This window comes from Mus musculus, chromosome 10 (genome assembly GCF_000001635.26).
Source record: "Mus musculus strain C57BL/6J chromosome 10, GRCm38.p6 C57BL/6J".
NCBI classification, from domain to species: Eukaryota; Metazoa; Chordata; class Mammalia; order Rodentia; family Muridae; genus Mus; species Mus musculus.
In genome coordinates, this window is record NC_000076.6 from 25,427,808 (window position 1) to 25,446,853 (window position 19,046).

Below are 19,046 nucleotides of genomic sequence, written 5' to 3' on the forward strand. Positions count from 1 at the left end.
TTATCATCTGCCAGGAAGCTCCCCCTATCCTTCAAGGTCACTTTGGGAGCCTTCTCCCCTCATCAGTCACTTACTTACTGTTGAATTGTCTGCGCTTCCCTTATCGTGCTTACGGTTAATGAGAGGAGGGTTATTCCAGCCCTCCTCTCATGCTGCCAGGAGCCACTTTCCTTAGAGGTCGGTAGCCTCAGAACCAAAATCAAGATCTCATAGGCAAAAGCAATGATGATGTACAGGCTTGCTGGCGCGTAGTTGTGTATTGTGCTGAACCGAGGGCACTTGTGTTGAGAGTGTGTTTTTACTCAGGGGTACGATTGTCTTCTTCAATTCAAGTTTGAGTGCTGAAGTCACAGAAGCACATGCAGAAGTCTAGTTCCAGGTAGGATGCTGTAGAGCTGCAGTTGGGAGGCTGCTGATCTCCAGAAGGAACGTCAGCAGAAGTGCCGGGAGGTAGACTGGCTCAGGCTGTACCCCCCAGGCTGTGCCCATCAGCTAGCACCTTCATGTTTTCTAGTAGAAGCAATCTGTGTTCAGCTTCATACAACTTGCTTTTTGTCTTATAACTTTTCTACATTGTGTGTGGACAGGAGTGAGTTCAAAGGTCTGCGGACAGTTTTTGGGAGCTGGTCCATCCCTAGCCTGTGAATCCAAGGCATTGAATTTAGGTTGTCAGGCTTGGCAGCAAGCACTCTTACCCACTGGACCATATGGCCTCTTTATGTTAATGATAGCATTATTTTTTTTTTTTTTCCCTTTTTTATTAGGTATTTAGCTCATTTACATTTCCAATGCTATACCAAAAGTCCCCCTTACCCACCCACCCCCACTCCCCTACCCACCCACTCCCCCCCGCATTATTTTTTTTTAAAAAGAAAAAAAAAATGGGTGAGGAATATCCATGTGCTTTGTGTGAATTGGGTGAACATGTGTATGGGCGTGTGTCCACGTGTGTGCCAGACCTTGTGCCATTGGACGTCTTTCTCAGTTGCTCTCTACATTATTTGTCAGTCTCTCTGAAGCTGGGGCTTATTGATGGGTTAGGCTGGCTTGTCAGTGAGCTTCAAGGAGGTGCCTATCCTCCCCTTGGCCCTACCCCACATTGCTAGGCTTACAGATGCACTGCACTGAGGCCAGCTCTGTGTGGATGCTGTGGGCCCAAACCTAGGTCCTCCTCTCTTTACGGCATCTTCCATCCCCAGTGATGGCTCTTTTAAAAGCCAGATGAGGACAGATTTGAAGGGAAACTACTGGAGGTGGGTAGGTTGGAGAAATTGTTTTCATTTTGCATATTGAGAAAAAAATAAACAAATCACGTTGTCTAGTCAGATTATTATATTTTAATATCTTTTTAAAAATAAAATTAATATAGGACACATTCAGTCAGCAAAAAGCTGATCATTGAAGGTTTTTGTTTAATAGTCTCCTGCATTCTGGTAGTGTTGGCACTTCACTGGCAGGTTCTATGGTCATTTTTTTATTGATCCTAACACCTATCCTGTTAAAGACTTTAGTGGCTGATACCTTCATTCTATAGACTTAGGTAAAGGGCAGCGTGAGAATATTATTTAAATGGGTCAAGTGTAAGTTTAATGCCCTCCCAGGTGAAGTAAGTAGATAGTTGTGAGTGTTTCGCCTGCATATATGCAAGTGCCGGAGGAAAAGCTGCTGGCCCCCTGAACTGGAGTTACAACTGTGAGCTGCCCTGTAGGCTGGGAATGGACCCCAGTCCTGTATGGGTGTGGTAAGTGCTCCTGGCCACCAGCCACCTCTTTAGCCTGAAGAGAGATGTTTTTAGCAGTTGTCCTTTGGTAGCTGTCCTTAGGAGTTAACTGGCTTTTTCTTGAGAACAGAAGATGGGGCAGGCTGCGAAGTACTTTAGATCTGCACTTCTTGTACTGGAGCTGGTGGGTCTCTCTTTTGTTTGTTTGTTTCTTTCTTGGCATTAGGATATAGAAAAGAGCCTCGTTTCTGTTTTCGTTCCTTTCATTTTGTCTTCCTTTTCCTTCTTCAGCTGGGCAGGGCATGCTGTAGTATAGGTTTTGCAGGTGATGGGTGTTCACTTTTTAAAGGAAGATGCACAGAGTAGAGATGCTCCTAAAGAGCTCTGCTGTCCCCTTGTCCTTTCATGATACCCAGAACCTTTTTTGCACTGCGTTTGCACACTTCAGGGTTTGGAGTTTTGAGCTGACTGCTGGGTTATTGAGTCCTCTGCGTGCTCATCTCTCTGTCTCTCTCTGTCTCTCTCTCTCTCTGTCTCTGTCTCTCTCTCTGTCTCTGTCTCTCTCTCTGTCTCTGTCTGTCTGTCTGTCTCTCTCTGTCTCTCTCTGTCTCTCTGTCTCTCTCTCTCTCTCTGTCTCTCTGTCTCTCTCTCTCTCTCCTTGCTTGTTGTAACCTTGGCTCATCTCAGATTCCCAGCAGTCCTGCACAGCCTCAGGACTTCAGGGACTAGGCATGCGCTCACTCCTGTGTGCTCTCCTGCCTCCCTTCCCAGTCCTATTTTTTTTTTTTTTTTTTGGTGGAAAACAGTTTTTAAAAAATCAAGTTACCCTGGGGTTTAATATTAAAATCACTATAGACTCTTGTCCACAAATAAAGGATAATGTTTTCCACCCTAGCAAACAATTCTCTTGACCAGTGATACAAACCACATTTTAAAGATAAACTTTCTTTTTTCAGTTTTATGATAGTGATGATACAGCATTAAAAATAGAGTATAAAAATATTTTTCCAAAGATACATGAAACATATACAAGTGTCTGTCAACAAAAGGCAAGCCGTGTTTCAGCTTGTATACTCTGAATTGTTTAAAACCTTTTCAGAAACAATAGCTTACATGGAAATGAACATTTGTAGAATTCTCTGCTGGCAATATAGTGGCTAAGCTTTATAACTGGATTCAGTTAATAATCTAGAAACCAAAGGTATTAAAATTGATAAGAGAGATGGAAAGTCGCCTGCTTTGGAGCAGACTGGAGTAATTTTCGCTTTCCTCTGTACCGACGCCTGAGTGCAGGAACACATTTAATATTTTTGGGTTGTATTTGCAAATCCTAGTGCCACAAAGTTGCCCTGCTACTTAGCTCTCTTGGTCTCTCCAGCTATGAGGTTCATGTGTCTCATGAATGGGGTCTTCAGTTTGAAACTTCAGCAGCTGAGGTGACTCCCATGGCTGTGAGGAGTCAGGCTGATGGAACAAACCACCACAGACTGGCCTGGCCGGCTGAGACGTCAGATATCGCTTCTCACAGTTCTGGAGGTTGCACATTGGAATTGGCAGGGCATTCTGAGTTCGTTAGGTGGGTGTGGTGTAAGCTCTCTGCTGTTCTCACAGGCTTTTAGCAGAGGACCTGTGCTCCACAAGCACATTCTACATTTGCTATACCCTGAAGCCTCCACGTACTCAGTGCAGATCTTAGTGGGGACACGTTTCTGACCTTACAGCTAGGCTAAAGAAAAGAAAGGCACGCTGGTGTGGTAGAGGTCTGAGCTAGAGCTCTGAGACTTGCTGGCTGATGCCTGGGGCACTGGTGTTTGTGCTGTAGGTCAGTAGCTGCTAGGTTTCTTTGTTCCACAGAAGAAGTCTGGAACTGTGTATGTAATATATTCGTATGACCAGTATTTATTCAAAATGTGTTTTAAAGGCGTGTGAGATGCTCAGTGGGTAAGGTGCTTTTTGGCAAGTCTGAAGACCTCAGTTTAGCATGTGAGACTAAGACAGTGGAGAGAGGGACCTAGCTCCTGTAAGGTTCCTCAGAGCTTTACACATTCAGTATGCTGTGCATACTTGTATACACTTCTAATGTACAGAATAAGTAAGTGTAAGTACATTTAAAATAGGTTTACAGTTCAAAATTATGCATACAGGATTATACTTTGAATTAACTAAAATGAATTCTCCTGAGAATCTCAGCAAATTGCTCATTCGTGGTGCAGTGAAAACTGGGAACAGTCTGCTTTCATTATATAGAACAACACGAAAGTTTACATTGTGTAGTTCGACAGGAATCTTTTTGGAGCTACTATAAAAACTTAACCTTGAGTATGTCTTCTCATGAAGAAAACATTATTTTTTCTTGACCATATGGTACAAGTGGAATCTTATTTATTGAAATATCTAAAATGTTTCCCTTATGATGGGAAAATACTGTTTTTAACCTTTGAAGACCATTTACTTCCACCTTTGGTGGGGGGTGGGGGGACAACCAAAGGCAACGGCAGTAACTTAAGATGTTTGGGGAGTTTCTTGGACAGCCTTAACAGCTCAAAACAGTTTCTCATGCCTGATGTTAGAGTCTTTGGCTCTTGAGGGGAACAAAAATTACTACCATAAAACTGAAGGCTCAGTAGGTAAAGATGCCAGTTGCCAGGCCTGATGACCTGAGCTGATTTCCGGATTCATGTGAGAGAAGGGCTGACTTGCAGAAGTTGTTTTTTGTCTCTCCATCTCTCTGTCTCTCTGTCTCTCCCCTCTTCCCCTCTCTCCTCTAAGTAAATAAATAAAATGTAAAAAACCCAACTAAATGAGAAAGGCATTCTTAGTAATGGTTGAATCATGGAAATTGCAGTTACAGAACTGCAGTTTTATCACCGCGGCAGTCTTCATGGAGTTAACTGCATAGGAGAGGCAGCAGGAAGTGCGTTGGGCCACTTGACTTTTCCAGCTGAGGAATGAAGTGACTTGGAAGCAAGCTGAGCTTTTCTAGGGAGCATGCCTTCTCCATCCCGCAGGGTCCACTTGGGTGGGGCCACTCACTAAGCTCGGGAACTGGATTTCCATCGGCTTTCCAGGCTTCCAATGGCAGGAAGCAGGAGAGCTGGCTGGCTGTGCTTGGATGCTGCTTGCTCGCGTGTATGAGCAGGAGAGTTCTGTTGGAGCGGTTGGGTTATGGTACTTGCTTACTTGTTTCTACTTGGGAAAGGAAGTTTGTTGTTGACCGTGTGATTAAAGTCCAGGTTGAAAATGTAGAGTACGACAAACACTGTGCCGAGTAGGTGAGACACTGTGCCGAGTAGGTGAGACACTGTGCCGAGAAGGTGAGACACTGTGCCGAGAAGGTGAGACACTGTGCCGAGAAGGTGAGATGTGGTTGTGCATACTCTGGGAATAGAATGTTGTGCTAAATTTGCTGTAAGCCCTTTTAAAAATGTGTGTGTGTGTGTGTGTGTGTGTGTGTGTGTGTGTGTGTGTGACTGCATGCATGCATATGTGTATTTTAGTGGCCCAAGTTTTGTTTAGTTATTTGCATTTTTCTAGGCAAATGCTGAGTTGTGTGGGTTATCTAACACAAGTAGCTGTTTCAGATGCAGCGGTGAGTCACGGTGAGGCTGGTTTATGTCATCCCCCTGTCCTCCTGCCTTACCCTTGGCTCACACCTCCTGCCTGAGGAACCGCATGAGGTTCAAGTCTTTTTTAATGCACTGTGAAGGCCGTGGCCTGCTGCATAGTTGTTGGGTTTTTCCCCCCACATTAAGGGTGAAAATCTCAGTGTAGTACTAATTTATAGAATTTCCCTATAGGATCTGACGAAAGGGAATTGTTCTTTAGCTCTTAGAGATGGGAATTCCCACAGCTTCAGCATCTACAGTTTCTGTCGTCAAGAACTGTATGCTGTTTTCATAATGTTGTTCTCTGTCTTTTGTTTCTAAATACCTAATTTTGCCTTACTGAGGAAATTCACTCATTTGCTTAGATTCTGACATTTATATGGGATTAAGTAAGTTTTGTTTTATCTTTATATAATTTACTCATCTAGGACTCTTTAAAAATGAAGAGAAACTCCAACTGGTTCTATTGCTACTCCCTAACAATAGAAAGTGGTATGCGGTGACTGACTGGTGATCTCTGTGGTTCTGTTAACACCACAGGGATTGCCCTGCTGTAATGAGGGAGTCCCCCTCCCCCAGCCGGTGTGTTTACATTGCAGCATTCCTGGGCTTACACAGAAGAGGATTTGAAAGCAGGCCCCAGCTTGGTGGACTTGTCATAGTCTGGGGCATTGATTGACTTTGACAAGCTTTTGTCTTATGACCTATTAAAATGCAGCGTCTGCAGCCTGTGTGTTTATCCCATGCAGTTAACCTTGGTGGATTTGTCTGTAGCTTATTTGGGAAGAGCCTCTAGAAACAGAGTTGTTATTTTGTTGCCATAGGAGTAAGTTTATTTACACAGAAATAGGTAACTGGTTATTGATTACCACTTGATACCGAGAAGTGGATACCAAGTGTTCCAGTTGGATGAGCATACTATGAAGAGGGTAGCTGCAGTGAGCTCATAAAAAGTACATTTTATGGTATCCGTTAAAATCATGAGAGATGGGGGCTGGAGAGATAGCTCAGTGGTTAGAGCACTGACTGCTCTTCTGAAGGTCCTGGGTTCAAATCCCAGCAACCACATGGTGGCTCACAACCATCCATAATGAGATCTGACTCCCTCTTCTGGTGTGTCTGAAGACAGCTACAGTGTACTTACATTAATAAATAAATAAATCTTTTTTAAAAAAATCATGAGAGATGATGGGTTTGATCCTGCTCTGAAAACCCGTTAGTATATTTTTCTTTTCCATAAAGTATTACTTGATGAGCATCTAATAAATGTTCCCTAGATGCTAGGAACAACATAAAAGTATTATTGGGAAGCCACCGGATGTATGACATTGCACTGGGGACATGGAGTTTTACTCATCTCACAAAAATGTCCCTCTTTATGGGCACATGGTAGCAGATGTGGCCGGCGAGGAGGTGTGGACAGGAAGTGTGACATCTCTGTGCTTATGAGACCGGCTGGCTGCTGCTTTCCTGAAGAGGAAGCCGCTGAAAGCGACCAGGAGCATTTATATGTGATTGTCTGGCCTTCCCTGTCTGTCTTCTCTTCCCTTTCAAAACAGCTCTCTACTTTGAGACAAGTGGTGCGTGCAGTGTTTTCCTTCCCTCAGCACAGAGTAGCCGCGGCTGTTTGCATCCCTGCACGGTAGTGTTCTGTTGGACATGTTTCTGCTCTGTCCTGAGGTTGGGAGGGGAAAGGAACAAGCAAGTGCATTTACCTAAGTGCATTTACCTAAGTGCATAGAAGGTGTGTGCAGCGTGCCAAGGGGTGGGTGGGAGCTTAGAGACATTTCTTTCACCGCATGAGTCCAAGGGTCAAATGCGTAGTGCAGGCTTGCTGGCATCTTGAAGGCCCATGAAAAGACTTCTGTAAAGGAAGTTTTAAGCACATAGGTTTTTAAGCAGTCTGTGTGGGATGAGGTTGATCTGTAGAATATTTCAGATAGATTTGAAAAAATCAGTTACTTTGAGCATTAGAGGGATTAAACTCCGTGCGCTAGGAAATGAGTTTCATGCTTCCGAGTTGGAGTAGCCTGGCAGTTGTCTGTGTCCATGCTGTTTCTGTGTTGGAGCTGTGTGGCACGGCAAGATGGCTCTGCTGCTCTCTCAGAGTGGGAATCTATTCTCATGCAGTGCGAAAGTCCTTCATCTCATGGAACTTGGGCTCCGTGAGAACTCCTTTCTCCTGTACTGCATCTCACTCTCTCTCACTTCTCACATTCTGTTTCTCTTGGAGAGTCTCCCGTTCGGCCCCTAGTACACAAGTAGCTACCCGTGTGCACATGACCATTTATTGTTTGTTCCTAATATACGAGTAGCTACATGTGTGCACAGAACATTTATTCTTTGTCTCTAGTATACAAGTAGATACATGTGTGCACATGAGCATTTTTTTTTCACATACTATGCTTTCAAACTGAAATGTAGGATAGTGAGACTGTTGGTTTGAAATACATACTTGGGACTGTGATACGCTTTCTGCTTTGTTTTGTTTTTTTAATATTTTTATTTATTGTATGTATATGAGTACACTGTCATTGTCTTCAGACACACCAGAAGAGGGCATTAGATCCCTTTATAGATGGTTGTGAGCCACCATGTGGTTGCTGGGAATTGAACTCAGGACCTCTGGAAGAGCAGTCAGTGCTCTTAACTGCTGAGCCATCTCTCCAGCTCCCAAACTTTCTGTTTTTTAAGATAGGGTCTCAGTGGTAGCTCTGGCTGGCCTGGAACTCAGTGTAGAGCAGGCTGGCCTCAAACTCACAAAGACATGCCTGTGTCTACCTCCCAAGTGCTTTGATCCAAGGTGTTCATCACAGATGTTCATCGAGTTCTTCCCTGGGGTATAGTTATTGACAAATTGATTTCTGTATCATATGTGGTAGTACATCTGTATTTGAATGCACCTGTAACAGTAGCCATGCTCAGTGATCATGTGACTAAGGGGTGCTGTTGTGGATAGCCCTGGGGTTAATTATATTTGATGTTAATTCCGTTCTCCTGTGAGGGGTTGTGAACAAGGAATGAGTCAGCACTCAGGTGATTTCCTGTAAACCTGCTTCCCACCTTAACTTGTAAAATAAAGAAGAGCTGATGATTGGGCAGATAAAAGGGAAGGTGGAGTGGAAGGAGGGAGAGAGAAGGAGAAAATGGAAGAGGGAGAGGACGCAGAGGAGGAGGAGGAGGAAGAGGAGGAGGAGGAAGAGGAAGAGGAAGAAGAAGAAGAAGAAGAAGAAGAAGAAGAAGAAGAAGAAGAAGAAGAAGGAAAGAAAGAAAAGCAGAGTAGAAGCATATGGCCTGGAGAAACTGCAAGTTCTAAGGGGTCTCATAAGCTATGGAAGATGGTAGTGCAGCGGTAGGTCTGCCCTATCTAGACGCGCAGCATGTATTTATATTAACTGACTCGTGTTTTCATTGCCGGGGCATATGTGGGATGGAGAGTTACTGCAACAGGGTACCTCCATTGTACATTTGTAGGTATATTCCCCTTTCTTTTTTAAATACAGAGTCGCCCCCCCCCCCCCCACCTTAGCTTCCTGTCTATTGAGGTCATAGATGAGTATCTACCTGGCCTTTGGGAACATTTTTTTCACTAGGACTGCAAGTGACTGCCTTTTTAATCTCAGCTCCATGATCACCTTTAGCCAAGTCAACTTCTGAGTGCCTTTTGAATTTGGCAATCATTTCAGCCACAGGAGTGCATGTTATGTCACAGAAAATGGAACCTGATTGGTCTGGCATGATGGGGTTGGTCCTCATTTCTGTAATTTCCCTCAGTGCTCTGTATCCTGAGCTGACTCCTCCTTAGGCTTTCTTCCCAGTGGATTGGAGATGATTACAACATTCATTCCTCAGTGTTCTGAGCCAGGAAAGCTGGCTACCCGTGTAGAGGGCCGAATCTTGTCCTGCAAACATGGTACTGGATGAATGCCTGTCTTCTTGACAAAAAAAGGGAAACCTCAGGACCGCTCTAGACCAACAGAGTCTACACTGGGACCTGTCTGAGTTGTGCATACCCGAGTAAGGTGAGAGAGACTGAACAAAATGTGGTTTTTGTTAAAAAGGAGACAAAGCAGAGGAACTCGGTGCTCTGGGTGAAACCCAATCTAGCCTATGCTGGAACTAGCAAAGGGCAGTTTGTAGTTCATATCTTTTCAGTGTGTGGTCTTAATTTCAAGCAGATGTTAGTTTATATTTTTATAGTAACAGTATGAATGTAAAATTGATGCCATTTCATAGATGCCACGCACTGACCAATCATTTCTTTCAGTATATTTGCACTTAGTGGATATCGGGCATTGCATTTCTAGACCATCTCCTGCTAAGAGAAACAAAGCTACAAAGACTCTCCCTCCTCCCTCCTGGTTAGCATACTCTCTAACAGTGAGCTGTGTCCATCAATCTTTGCAGCCATGTTGTTTGCCTGTTTTTATTACTCTTCCCTCGTCTTCATGTTTTTTATTTTCCCTTTCCCCTTTGCTCTCTGTCTTTCTTCCTCTTTGCTGTTTTGTATTTGTGAGAAGCATCACTCTCTGCTTTCTCAGTAGAATTAGGTAGCTTCTGACTCATCTCGGCTTGCTTTTCTCACATACGCTGTTTTAATGGAAGACGGTGGTATTAGCTGGACCTCCCTTTGGCTGTGGGCAGTGGGAGCGATGAAAGTGAGCAGTTGTGGGTGTTAGTCAGGTTCCTTACTCATCTCTTATGCTGTCATAGCATGGCAGATGAATACTAATTCTGTTAGCTCTAGGGACAGCTAAATTAGAACTGTCCACACATTGTCAATATATTTTTATATTCATGGCTATTTGTAGAACAGTTTTGTTTCCTGAAACAAAAATCTCTTAGCTTGTTACCTCTAGCTTTGAAGTTTAAAAATGCATATGTTCCCCCTTTGTTAATCTTGGCTCTTTGAATACTTCTTTATGTTTTGGTAGGAGAAATGGGTTGCTTCTGATCTTAGCACAGAAAGAAAGCCACGCCCCCCAGAGCCCTACTTACCCAGAACCTTATGGTTTGGAGGAAGCACCTGGAGCTGCCATTAGCGCAGACACTTGACATTTTTTCCAAAGTTGTGTGGCTGTCTGTTTTGTGTAGTACTAATGATTTAATAGCCTTTGTTTTAAACAGCAGATGTATAGTAGATGGTTTAAGCTAGAATAGCAATAACACCTCGGTGTAAATGTGTTTAACCACGAGGACATAAAGAGTGGTTTTTTAAAATATACTTTTCTACTGAACATTATTGGTCTCTGTTGATAGTTTTCTGCTTGATTGCGTGTTCAATGCCGCATGCTTTTTCTCCTGGAGCTGTCACAATAACAAACACTTTCATCGGCCCCAGTTGGAGAATGCCAACATGGTGATTGTGTCAAACCACATGCTTATCTAATGGGCTGGTTGTTCACGTCCTTGGTCTTTTGGTTGTTGATAAGTAGAAAAATCTTTACTTCGTATATTATATAACTATACTACTAATGATGGAGTTGGGAAGTTCTAATTAAAGATTAATGAGCACTATATCGTTTGAGAAAAAAAATAGTCTGGTTTTGTCTTTGCTCCTTAAACTTTGTTGCCTTGGGCACATTTTGCTTGCTCAATGTTTTAACCCTTGCTGATAAAATCAGGATATAGGACCAGATTTTGTTTTTTTTTTTTTTTTTTTTTTTTTTGAGACAGAGTTTCTCTGGGTAGCCCTGGTTGTCCTGGTTGTCACTCTGTAGCTAGCCTCAAATTCAGATATCAACAAAGTTGTGAGCAACCACCTCCCAGTTTAGACTAGATACTTAGAATTCACAATGCCCAGACAATAGTATTTACTGAATAGTGTTCCCCACTTTCTGAAGACAAGTCTAGATGCTCCTGCTATACATTAAAGAAAGAGCCCTGCCTTCAAGGATTTTAGTGGGAACTACAACCCTGACTTATATTTTTGGAAGCACCCAGCGTGGCACTGGGTTTCCACTCTCCTGGGTGGGGCAGTTAGAGTCCCATGTACATCTGAAATGCTGAGTGTTACAAGCATGGTAATTATGGTGAGCTCGTGTGCTATAATCATGTTCTCTTGATGGGAGTGATTTGTTTAAGAAATCATTTTACAAACAAAGTGGTGTTGGGTTTGAGCTCTTGGAGCTGTTTTAAGAACATGGCTATTTACATAGAGTTTCACCTACCTTCACTGTTGACTCCTGGCGGGCTCAGTAAGCTTTGTCCATTGTGTTCTGTCTCATCCATCAGTTTGAATGAGTAATGTGGGTCAGCTCTGGGGTGTGTACAGAGGTCACCGATGCAGTGTGTGAGGCTCTGCCTGCTCTCCCTGTGCTCTGGATTTCCATAGTATCTGTTTGTAGTGTCTTCAACTTGGACTCTTTAGCTTTTGATCACACGGCCAAGCAATGACTTTCAAATAATATGTTCTATAATATGTTTTTGTGGGGTAGAACTACTTCTGAGAACACATTTTATACCATGTTCTATAATCATTTCCACAAACTGACATGGATCTTTTCTCAGGAGTAAAGCAGGAGCTTTGTGATCCACTCATGGATGTTTGAAAGAACAGAAATTGCACACTGTTGGACACAGTGAGCTGTTAATGGTTGTTTTAGTTAGGGTTTCATTGCTGTGAAGAGACACCATGACCATGGCAATTCTTATAAAGGAAAACATTTGAGGCTGGCTTACAGTTTCTGAGGCTTATTTTATTTTTGTCACGGCAAGAAGCATGGAGACACACAGGCAAGACATGGTGCTGGAGAAGGAACTAAGAGTTCTTCATATAGATCCGCAGGGAGCAAGGAGAGACTTTGTGTTACTCTGGACCTAGCTTCAGGAAGAGACCCCAAAGCCTGCCCCCACAGCGACAAACTACCACCAACAAAGTCACACCTCCTAGTAGTGCCACCCTCTATGGCCAAGCACCCCCAGCGTTCACACTCTGTGGTGGCTGTTCCCATTCAGGCCAGCACAGTGGCTTCTCCTGTGATTACAGTGTGCACAGCTATTGGTTCCTTAATACTACAGTGGTGGTAACTTCAGTACACCTGTCACAGGAAATTGAAAGTCAAGTTCTGTGTCTTGGCTAGACCAGTCTTCCTGGATATCCTGTTTCCATGGATAACTTCCCCAGCTTCCCATAACTTCCCTAGATTCTTTTTCTCTCTTTCCATGGTCTGGATAGCTTTTGTCTTTCATTGTGAGATCCATTTCTTACCCTCTTCTCGATTGCTTTGGCCTTAATAACAAACCATGCCTGGATTTTTGCAACCATCTGCCCGCTGTTCTTCTGCTTCAGTCCCATTTTAGACCCTGCAGTCAGGCTGGGCTGTTGAAACAAGAGTCTTACCACATTGGTACTTAAAGCCCCAGAGCTCTCTAAGCACCTAATTTCAGCATGTACCCATGTGAGAGCATATATTACAGCTTTCTTCTTAGGATTAAACAACTTTCTAGTATATTGATGTAGTATGTTTTAAAAGGGTCACGTGTGTGGTTTGTGACTCTGCTTTAAATAATTGTACTTTAGGTTTTTTTTTGTTTTTTTTTAAACCGTTGATATTTGTACCCTTTTAAGAAGCTAGCTGTGACATTACCCAGTGGCTAGGGTACCAGCACTCAGAGCATTATGGGAGAACTACCGTGAGGGAGGGAGTCAGGGAGCTTGAGCTGGCTCTACCTGCCTGCTGTCTGCTATGCTGGAGGAGTCCCTCTCTGCTTGTGTACAATTTAGGCTGCCAGTTATTTTTAGATTGAATCAATTTTGTGTCATTAGTTGTGATAGAATAAGTGATTAGGTATATTGTTCCCATTCTATGTGACCTTTACTCTTCTTACACACACACACACACACACACACACACTGAGAGAGAGAGAGAGAGAAAGAGAGAAAGAGAGAGAGAAAAGGGTAGAGGTTTGGAGTTCTGATTTTGGTTTTAATTTTTTCAGAAGTTTGACTTTTCGAATAGTGCAGGTGAATCAGGATATAAAGCTGGAAAGCAAAATAATAGTACAATTTGTTTCAGTAAGGTTTTATTGCTGTTAAGCACCCAGCATTTCAAAGTGCTTTTTCTAATACTTGCTAATATTACTGACAGTGTTTCTTTAATAACGAATAAAGGCCAGAAGTAAAAGAGAAACATAAGGATTAGACTTTCTGTGTAGTTTTGTAACTAGTTGGGATCAAATAACGGTAGTTGCTCTCTCTTGAGTCTGGGTGACTGTTCCAGCTGTGCAGAGTGCACACCATTGTGATGCCGTGGGGTTCTGAGAGTTCTAATAGAGCAAGTGGTCTTGAGTTGGCTGTGCCTTCCTCCTTACCAGCGCCTGTTCCAGCTTCTCTGCTGATCCTCTTCCCACCCTGCTTTGCCCTTTCCATCACCTCACCACCAGACTGAAAGTGGGAAAGTCTAAAATATTATCTTGTGGTTGTTTTTTTTTGTTGCAGTGTAAGCGGTAACCATGACTACTGAAGTTGGCTCTGCATCTGAAGTGAAGAAGGGCTCTGACCAGGCTGGAGCAGATGCCTCCAAGGAGAAAGCTAAAGAAGTAGAAAATGAGCAGACTCCAGTATCTGAGCCAGAGGAAGAAAAGGGTTCCCAGCCAGGTCCTCCGGTTGAGAGGCAAAGCACTCCCCGCCTGCGGAAACGAGGGAAGGATCCGTCTGAGAACAGGGGCATCTCTCGATTCATACCCCCGTGGCTTAAGAAGCAGAGGTCTTACAATTTAGTAGTAGCCAAAGATGGAGGAGATAAAAAAGAGCCTACTCAAGCTGACGTGGAAGACCAGATCTTAGGCAAAGAGGAATCCCTTCCTGAAGAAGAGAGTCGGGCCAAGGGTGACGCAGAAGAAATGGCTCAGAGGAAGCACCTGGAGGTTCAGGTGGAGGTCAGGGAAGCAAAACCAGCCTTGAAAAGCAGCGTGGAGACCCAGGTAGGTCGGGAAGACCAGAATGAGGGCATACGTAACGGGCTAGGGCAGGGATGAGGGCACAGCACACAGGGAAAGGGACTGGCTGGTTTGGGATAATTTCCCCCTTATGTACCGAGATACCACCTCAGCCTAGTGTGTCTGGAATACAAATCTTGGATTATTAAGCTTTAGTCTTCCCTGTGAATCTTAAAAACTATTCCCAAACCACAAAAATCAAATCAAAGAGCCACTACCACAGCAGGAAAACCCACACAGCCCTGTCTTAACGTGCCTGTTTCTGAGAGGGTTGACCTTGCCAGGCCCTTTAATTCACCTTTGCCTTATTCAAGTAAGTAGTGGTCTCTCCCTCTCCCTCTCCCTCTCCCTCTCCCTCTCCCTCTCCCTCTCCCTCTCCCTCTCCCTCTCCCTCTCCCTCTCCCTCTCCCTCTCCCTCTCCCTCTCCCTCTCCCTCTCCCTCTCCCTCTCCCTCCCGACCCCCTCCTGTGTGTGTGGTTTGCTTGTGGAAGTCTAGGTTTTCTTGTGGTTTAAGATTTTAGAAACTTTGTTATTTTGATGCTATTAAAGTACAGCTGCTGGGATTCCTAGGCAAATGGATGGACCTGGAGGGCATCATCCTGAGTGAAGTAACCCAATCACAAAGGAACTCACACAATATGTACTCACTGATAAGTGGATATTAGCCCAGAAACTTAGGATACCCAAGATATAAGATACAACTTGCCAAACGCATGAAATTCAAGAAGAACGAAGACCAAAGTGTGGACACTTTACCCTTTCTTAGAAATGGGAACAAAACACCCATGGAAGGAGTTACAGAGACAAAATTTGGAGCTGTGACGAAAGGATGGACCATCTAGTGATTACCATATGCAGGGATCCATCCCATTATCAGCATCCAAACGCTGCCATCATTGCATACACTAGCAAGATTTTGCTGAAAGGACCCAGATATAGCTGTCTCTTGTGAGACTATGCCAGGGCCTAGCAAACACAGAAGTGGATGCTCACAGTCAGCTATTGGATGGGTCACATGGCCCCCAATGGAGGAGCTAGAGAAATTACCCAAGGAGCTAAAGGGAACTGCAACCCTATAGGTGGAACAACAATATGAACTAACCAGTACCCGGGAGCTCTTGACTCTAGCTGCATATGTATCAAAAGATGGCCTAGTCAGCCATCACTGCAAAGAGAGGCCCATTGGACTTGCAAACTTTATATGCCCCAGTACAGGGGGACGCCAGGGCCAAAAAGGGGGAGTGGGTGGGTAGGGGAACGGGGGGGTGGGTATGGGGGACCTTTGGGATAGCATTGAAAATGTAAACGAGGAAAATACCTAATAATAAAAAAAAAGTTAAAAAAAAAGTACAGCTGCTGGAATATAGCTTCTTTTATTCATTTAATGCTTACATCACTAACCTGGAAAAATAATGGGTAATAAAAAATGATACAAGAAAGGGTAAAAAGCTTAAAACCCTTAAGTTTAAAGGTGTTATACTGAAAATCATAATTCTCATTAAAGATTCTTCTTGGGGCTGAGGGTATGGCTGGAGCGCGTGGTACTATGTTCATAACTGGGATAAGTTACCAGTCTGCTTAGAAAAGTGGGGTCTGATCTTTTTTTCTCTTGTTAATGTTGTCTACAGGTTGGTTAACTTTAACGTGGATTCACTTTTTGTTTTGGCAGCCTGCTGAAGAAGTGAGGAAGGACAAGGAGGAAACGATACAAGACACACAGGAAGAGAAACTGGAAGGAGGTGCAGCCAAAAGGGAGACAAAGGAAGTACAGACAAGTGAGCTGAAGGCAGAGGTGGCCTCTCAGAAAGCTACCAAGAAGACCAAGACTGTCCTGGCCAAAGTGACCCTTCTAGATGGCACGGAATACAGCTGTGACCTTGAGGTGAGGCAGAGAGTTCTCCTCGTGACAGAATAAATGCAGGCTGCGGTCTCGGAGGCACAATTGCTCTGTGCCCCTTTCACCAAGTTCCTACAGGCCAGGTTGTCGTAATTGTGCTTTTAAAGTGTTAACTGCATGTAGAAGGAGCGCCATTGTTCCCATGTCACACAGCACCTTCTGCCTCCCTGTTAAGCAGGGGCGATGCTCTGCCATGGCCGTTCAGTCTCGTATGGTTTGTGTCTGGTCTGAAAGATCTGCTTTGATACCACCTCTATAGGATATCTTACATGAGAAATGCAGCTATAGCTTTAAGTTGACTTTTAGAGTAATGAGATTTCAGCAGTTAAACTCTTGAGAAAGAGAATGATGTAAACCTAGGCCATCAGCTTTGTTTCGTTTGGCGAGAAAATGCCTGTGCGTTGTAAGAGGTGTCATTCCCGGCACTGAAGTTGAGAGGCCCAGGTGGTGCCTTAGAGTAGCAGCTCAGGGCTTTCTGTCACCTCAGTTCTTCACAGTGACTTCTTTTCACATGACATGCATTAATAGTTAGTGTCCTCTGAACTGTGTTGAAGTTCTTTGAGTGGCTCCTCATGTTTCATGTAAGACTCCATTCTCAGTTCACAGTGGGAGGTAAAGGCTTAGACTCAGTAACTGCCAGGTGGTGGCAGAGCCAGGTGGCAGCTTGGCACTAGAGCTTGTGAGAGCATGTCCTTGGAATTACAGCCATCCCGCCAGTGAGCTGACTAAAAATTAGCCAAATTCCTGACAGCCTTTTTTTTTTCTTTTTTTCTTCATTTTGGTTTTTAGAGACAGGGTTTCTCTGCAAGTGGCCCTGGCTGTCCAGGAACTTGATGTGTAGATTAGCCTGGCCTTGAACCCACAGAGATCTTCCTGCCTCTGTCTGCCAAGTGAGTGCTGGGATTAAAGGCATGTGCCATCTCCAGTGGCATTCATATTTAACAGCTTGCTAAAACACCTGTGGCTATCTAGTAGAACAGTGCTTTTATTATATTTGAAGATACTCGATTGCCAGGCAAGGATACTCAGGGAGCACTTATAATTGATTTTCTTATCTTTTTATAAATCCTCTTGACCCATGCGTATATAATAGTTCTGGCACTGAGGCATTTCAAAACTAGAGTAACAGAGAATTAAGAATCTTTATCTTAGTTGGTACTTGATGTTATAACAAAATACTTTAGAAGAGGTAGCTTTTAAAGAATAGAGTCCAGTGATTTTCAGTCTGTGGGTTCAGACCCCTTTGGGGTTCACATATCATGCATATCATGTGCAGGGTCAGAGAAGGCTAGCAGCTCCTTTACCATCTTGTCTGAGTGCGCTAAGGAGGCTCCACCTCCTAATACATGGTTAAGCCCATGGCCAACAGACAAGGCAAGGGTCCACTTTCTCCATACCTATTCAGTATCATGCTTGATCTTAGCAGGAGCAGTGAGACAACTGAAAGACAAGATACAACTAGGAAAGGAAGAAGTCAAAGCATCTTTAGTTGCTGAAGTCATGATTGTATCCATAAAGGACCCTAGGTCACCAGGAAACTCTATAGCAGATGAGCACCTTCATCAAAGTATCAGGATACAGAACAATCAACACCACGAATAAATACTCCTTTTCTTTTTCCTTACTTACATTTTTGTTGCAAATTTACTGTGTTATTTTCCTTCCAAAACCAACAACTAAGTTTTGTTTACTGATTATTTTTTACTTTGTAATATTTCCCCCTTTGCTTACCCTGCCCCCACCCCCATTCCTGTGTTTTCTGATTTTTTGAGTTTAATACTTAGAAATACTGCTTTTCTGGGTCTTCATTTCATCTTCTAGTATTTTCCATAGCATTACAGTTTAGTTTGACTTTGGAATTTATGCATCTGATTTAGGATTTTCAGTGTGTGTATATACCATGGGCGTGCTGTGGGAGAGGTTATTTATTTATTTTTTTTCCGAATCCAAATTTTTTTATTGCATTGTGCTCAGAATGTGGTCTAAAGTAGATTCTGTTGTGTTTAAGACCTCACACCAGGATATCTCGTTAGCATAGTTCTCGTAGAGTTCCATAAACATGCATTCTTTTCTTTATACAGAGGTTTGGATTTGTCCTTGATCCAATTAATTATGTCTGTTTCATGACTGTCCTGTTTAACTGCATTGGCGATTGATTTCTAAGTGTGTTAAAATGGCTGTATTCATTTCATAACTTACCTTAGTATTCCTGTAAATTTATATTTTCTAAAATCTCTAAAATCTCTAGAATCAATCTCTCTCTCTCTCTCTCTCTCTTTCTCTCTCTCTCTCTCTCTCAGGTTGGCCTCGAGCTCAGAAATCCTCCTGCCTCTGCCTCCCAAGTGCTGGAATTAAAGCCCGGCTATTTTCTAAAATCTTAGGCTAGATTATTAACTTCAGAATTATATATTGTTGGCTGTTTCCCTGATTGTTGTATTATACCTGAATCCATTTTACTAGATACTAATATTACTACTATAGTAGCATTTTACTAGATACTAATATTGCTACTATAGTAGCATTTTACTAGATAATAATATTACTACTATAGTGGCATTTTACTAGATACTAATATTACTACTATAGTAGCATTTTAACTAGTGAATTTACAGAGGTTTTCTCACAGCCCAGATGCCTGTGACTGTATTTTGCTGCCTGAGTTTGGGGTATCTCTTTGCTTACTTGCTCCCCACTTTCATTGTTCTTTTTTGGGAATTGTCTGTATTTTATAGACACTGATTTGAAGTTTGCTCCTCCTGTGCTTGTGTTAATGTGTGTTTATTAGATCTCTGATCTAATTTTAGAATACTACAAAGTCAAAGTGTAGCTAGTCTTCTATGATTGATTCTGTTGCTTGCAGAGAATCTGTTTGTTGTGTTCCCCA

At 43.2% G+C, this 19,046-nt stretch overlaps 1 protein-coding gene across 21 annotated transcripts in view; it reads left to right on the forward strand.

Moving 5' to 3' along the window:
• Epb41l2 (erythrocyte membrane protein band 4.1 like 2) overlaps positions 1 to 19,046 on the forward strand; it is a 163,738-nt gene that overhangs the window by 68,026 nt on the left and 76,666 nt on the right. For 17 of the 21 annotated variants that reach the window (XR_001779454.2, XM_006512506.2, XM_006512513.2 and 14 more), the window contains exons 2-3: positions 13,766 to 14,250; positions 15,935 to 16,147. Coding sequence is in view for 20 of the 21 variants with exons in the window: in XM_006512506.2 (XP_006512569.1) it covers positions 13,780 to 14,250; positions 15,935 to 16,147 (684 nt within the window). In the remaining variant the exon portion in view is untranslated. Of the gene's footprint in view, positions 1 to 4,673; positions 5,077 to 8,819; positions 9,348 to 13,765; positions 14,251 to 15,934; positions 16,148 to 19,046 lie in introns of those variants that run through there. The other 4 variants (XM_030244874.1, XM_006512507.4, XM_006512509.4 and 1 more) reach the window with 4 other exon arrangements.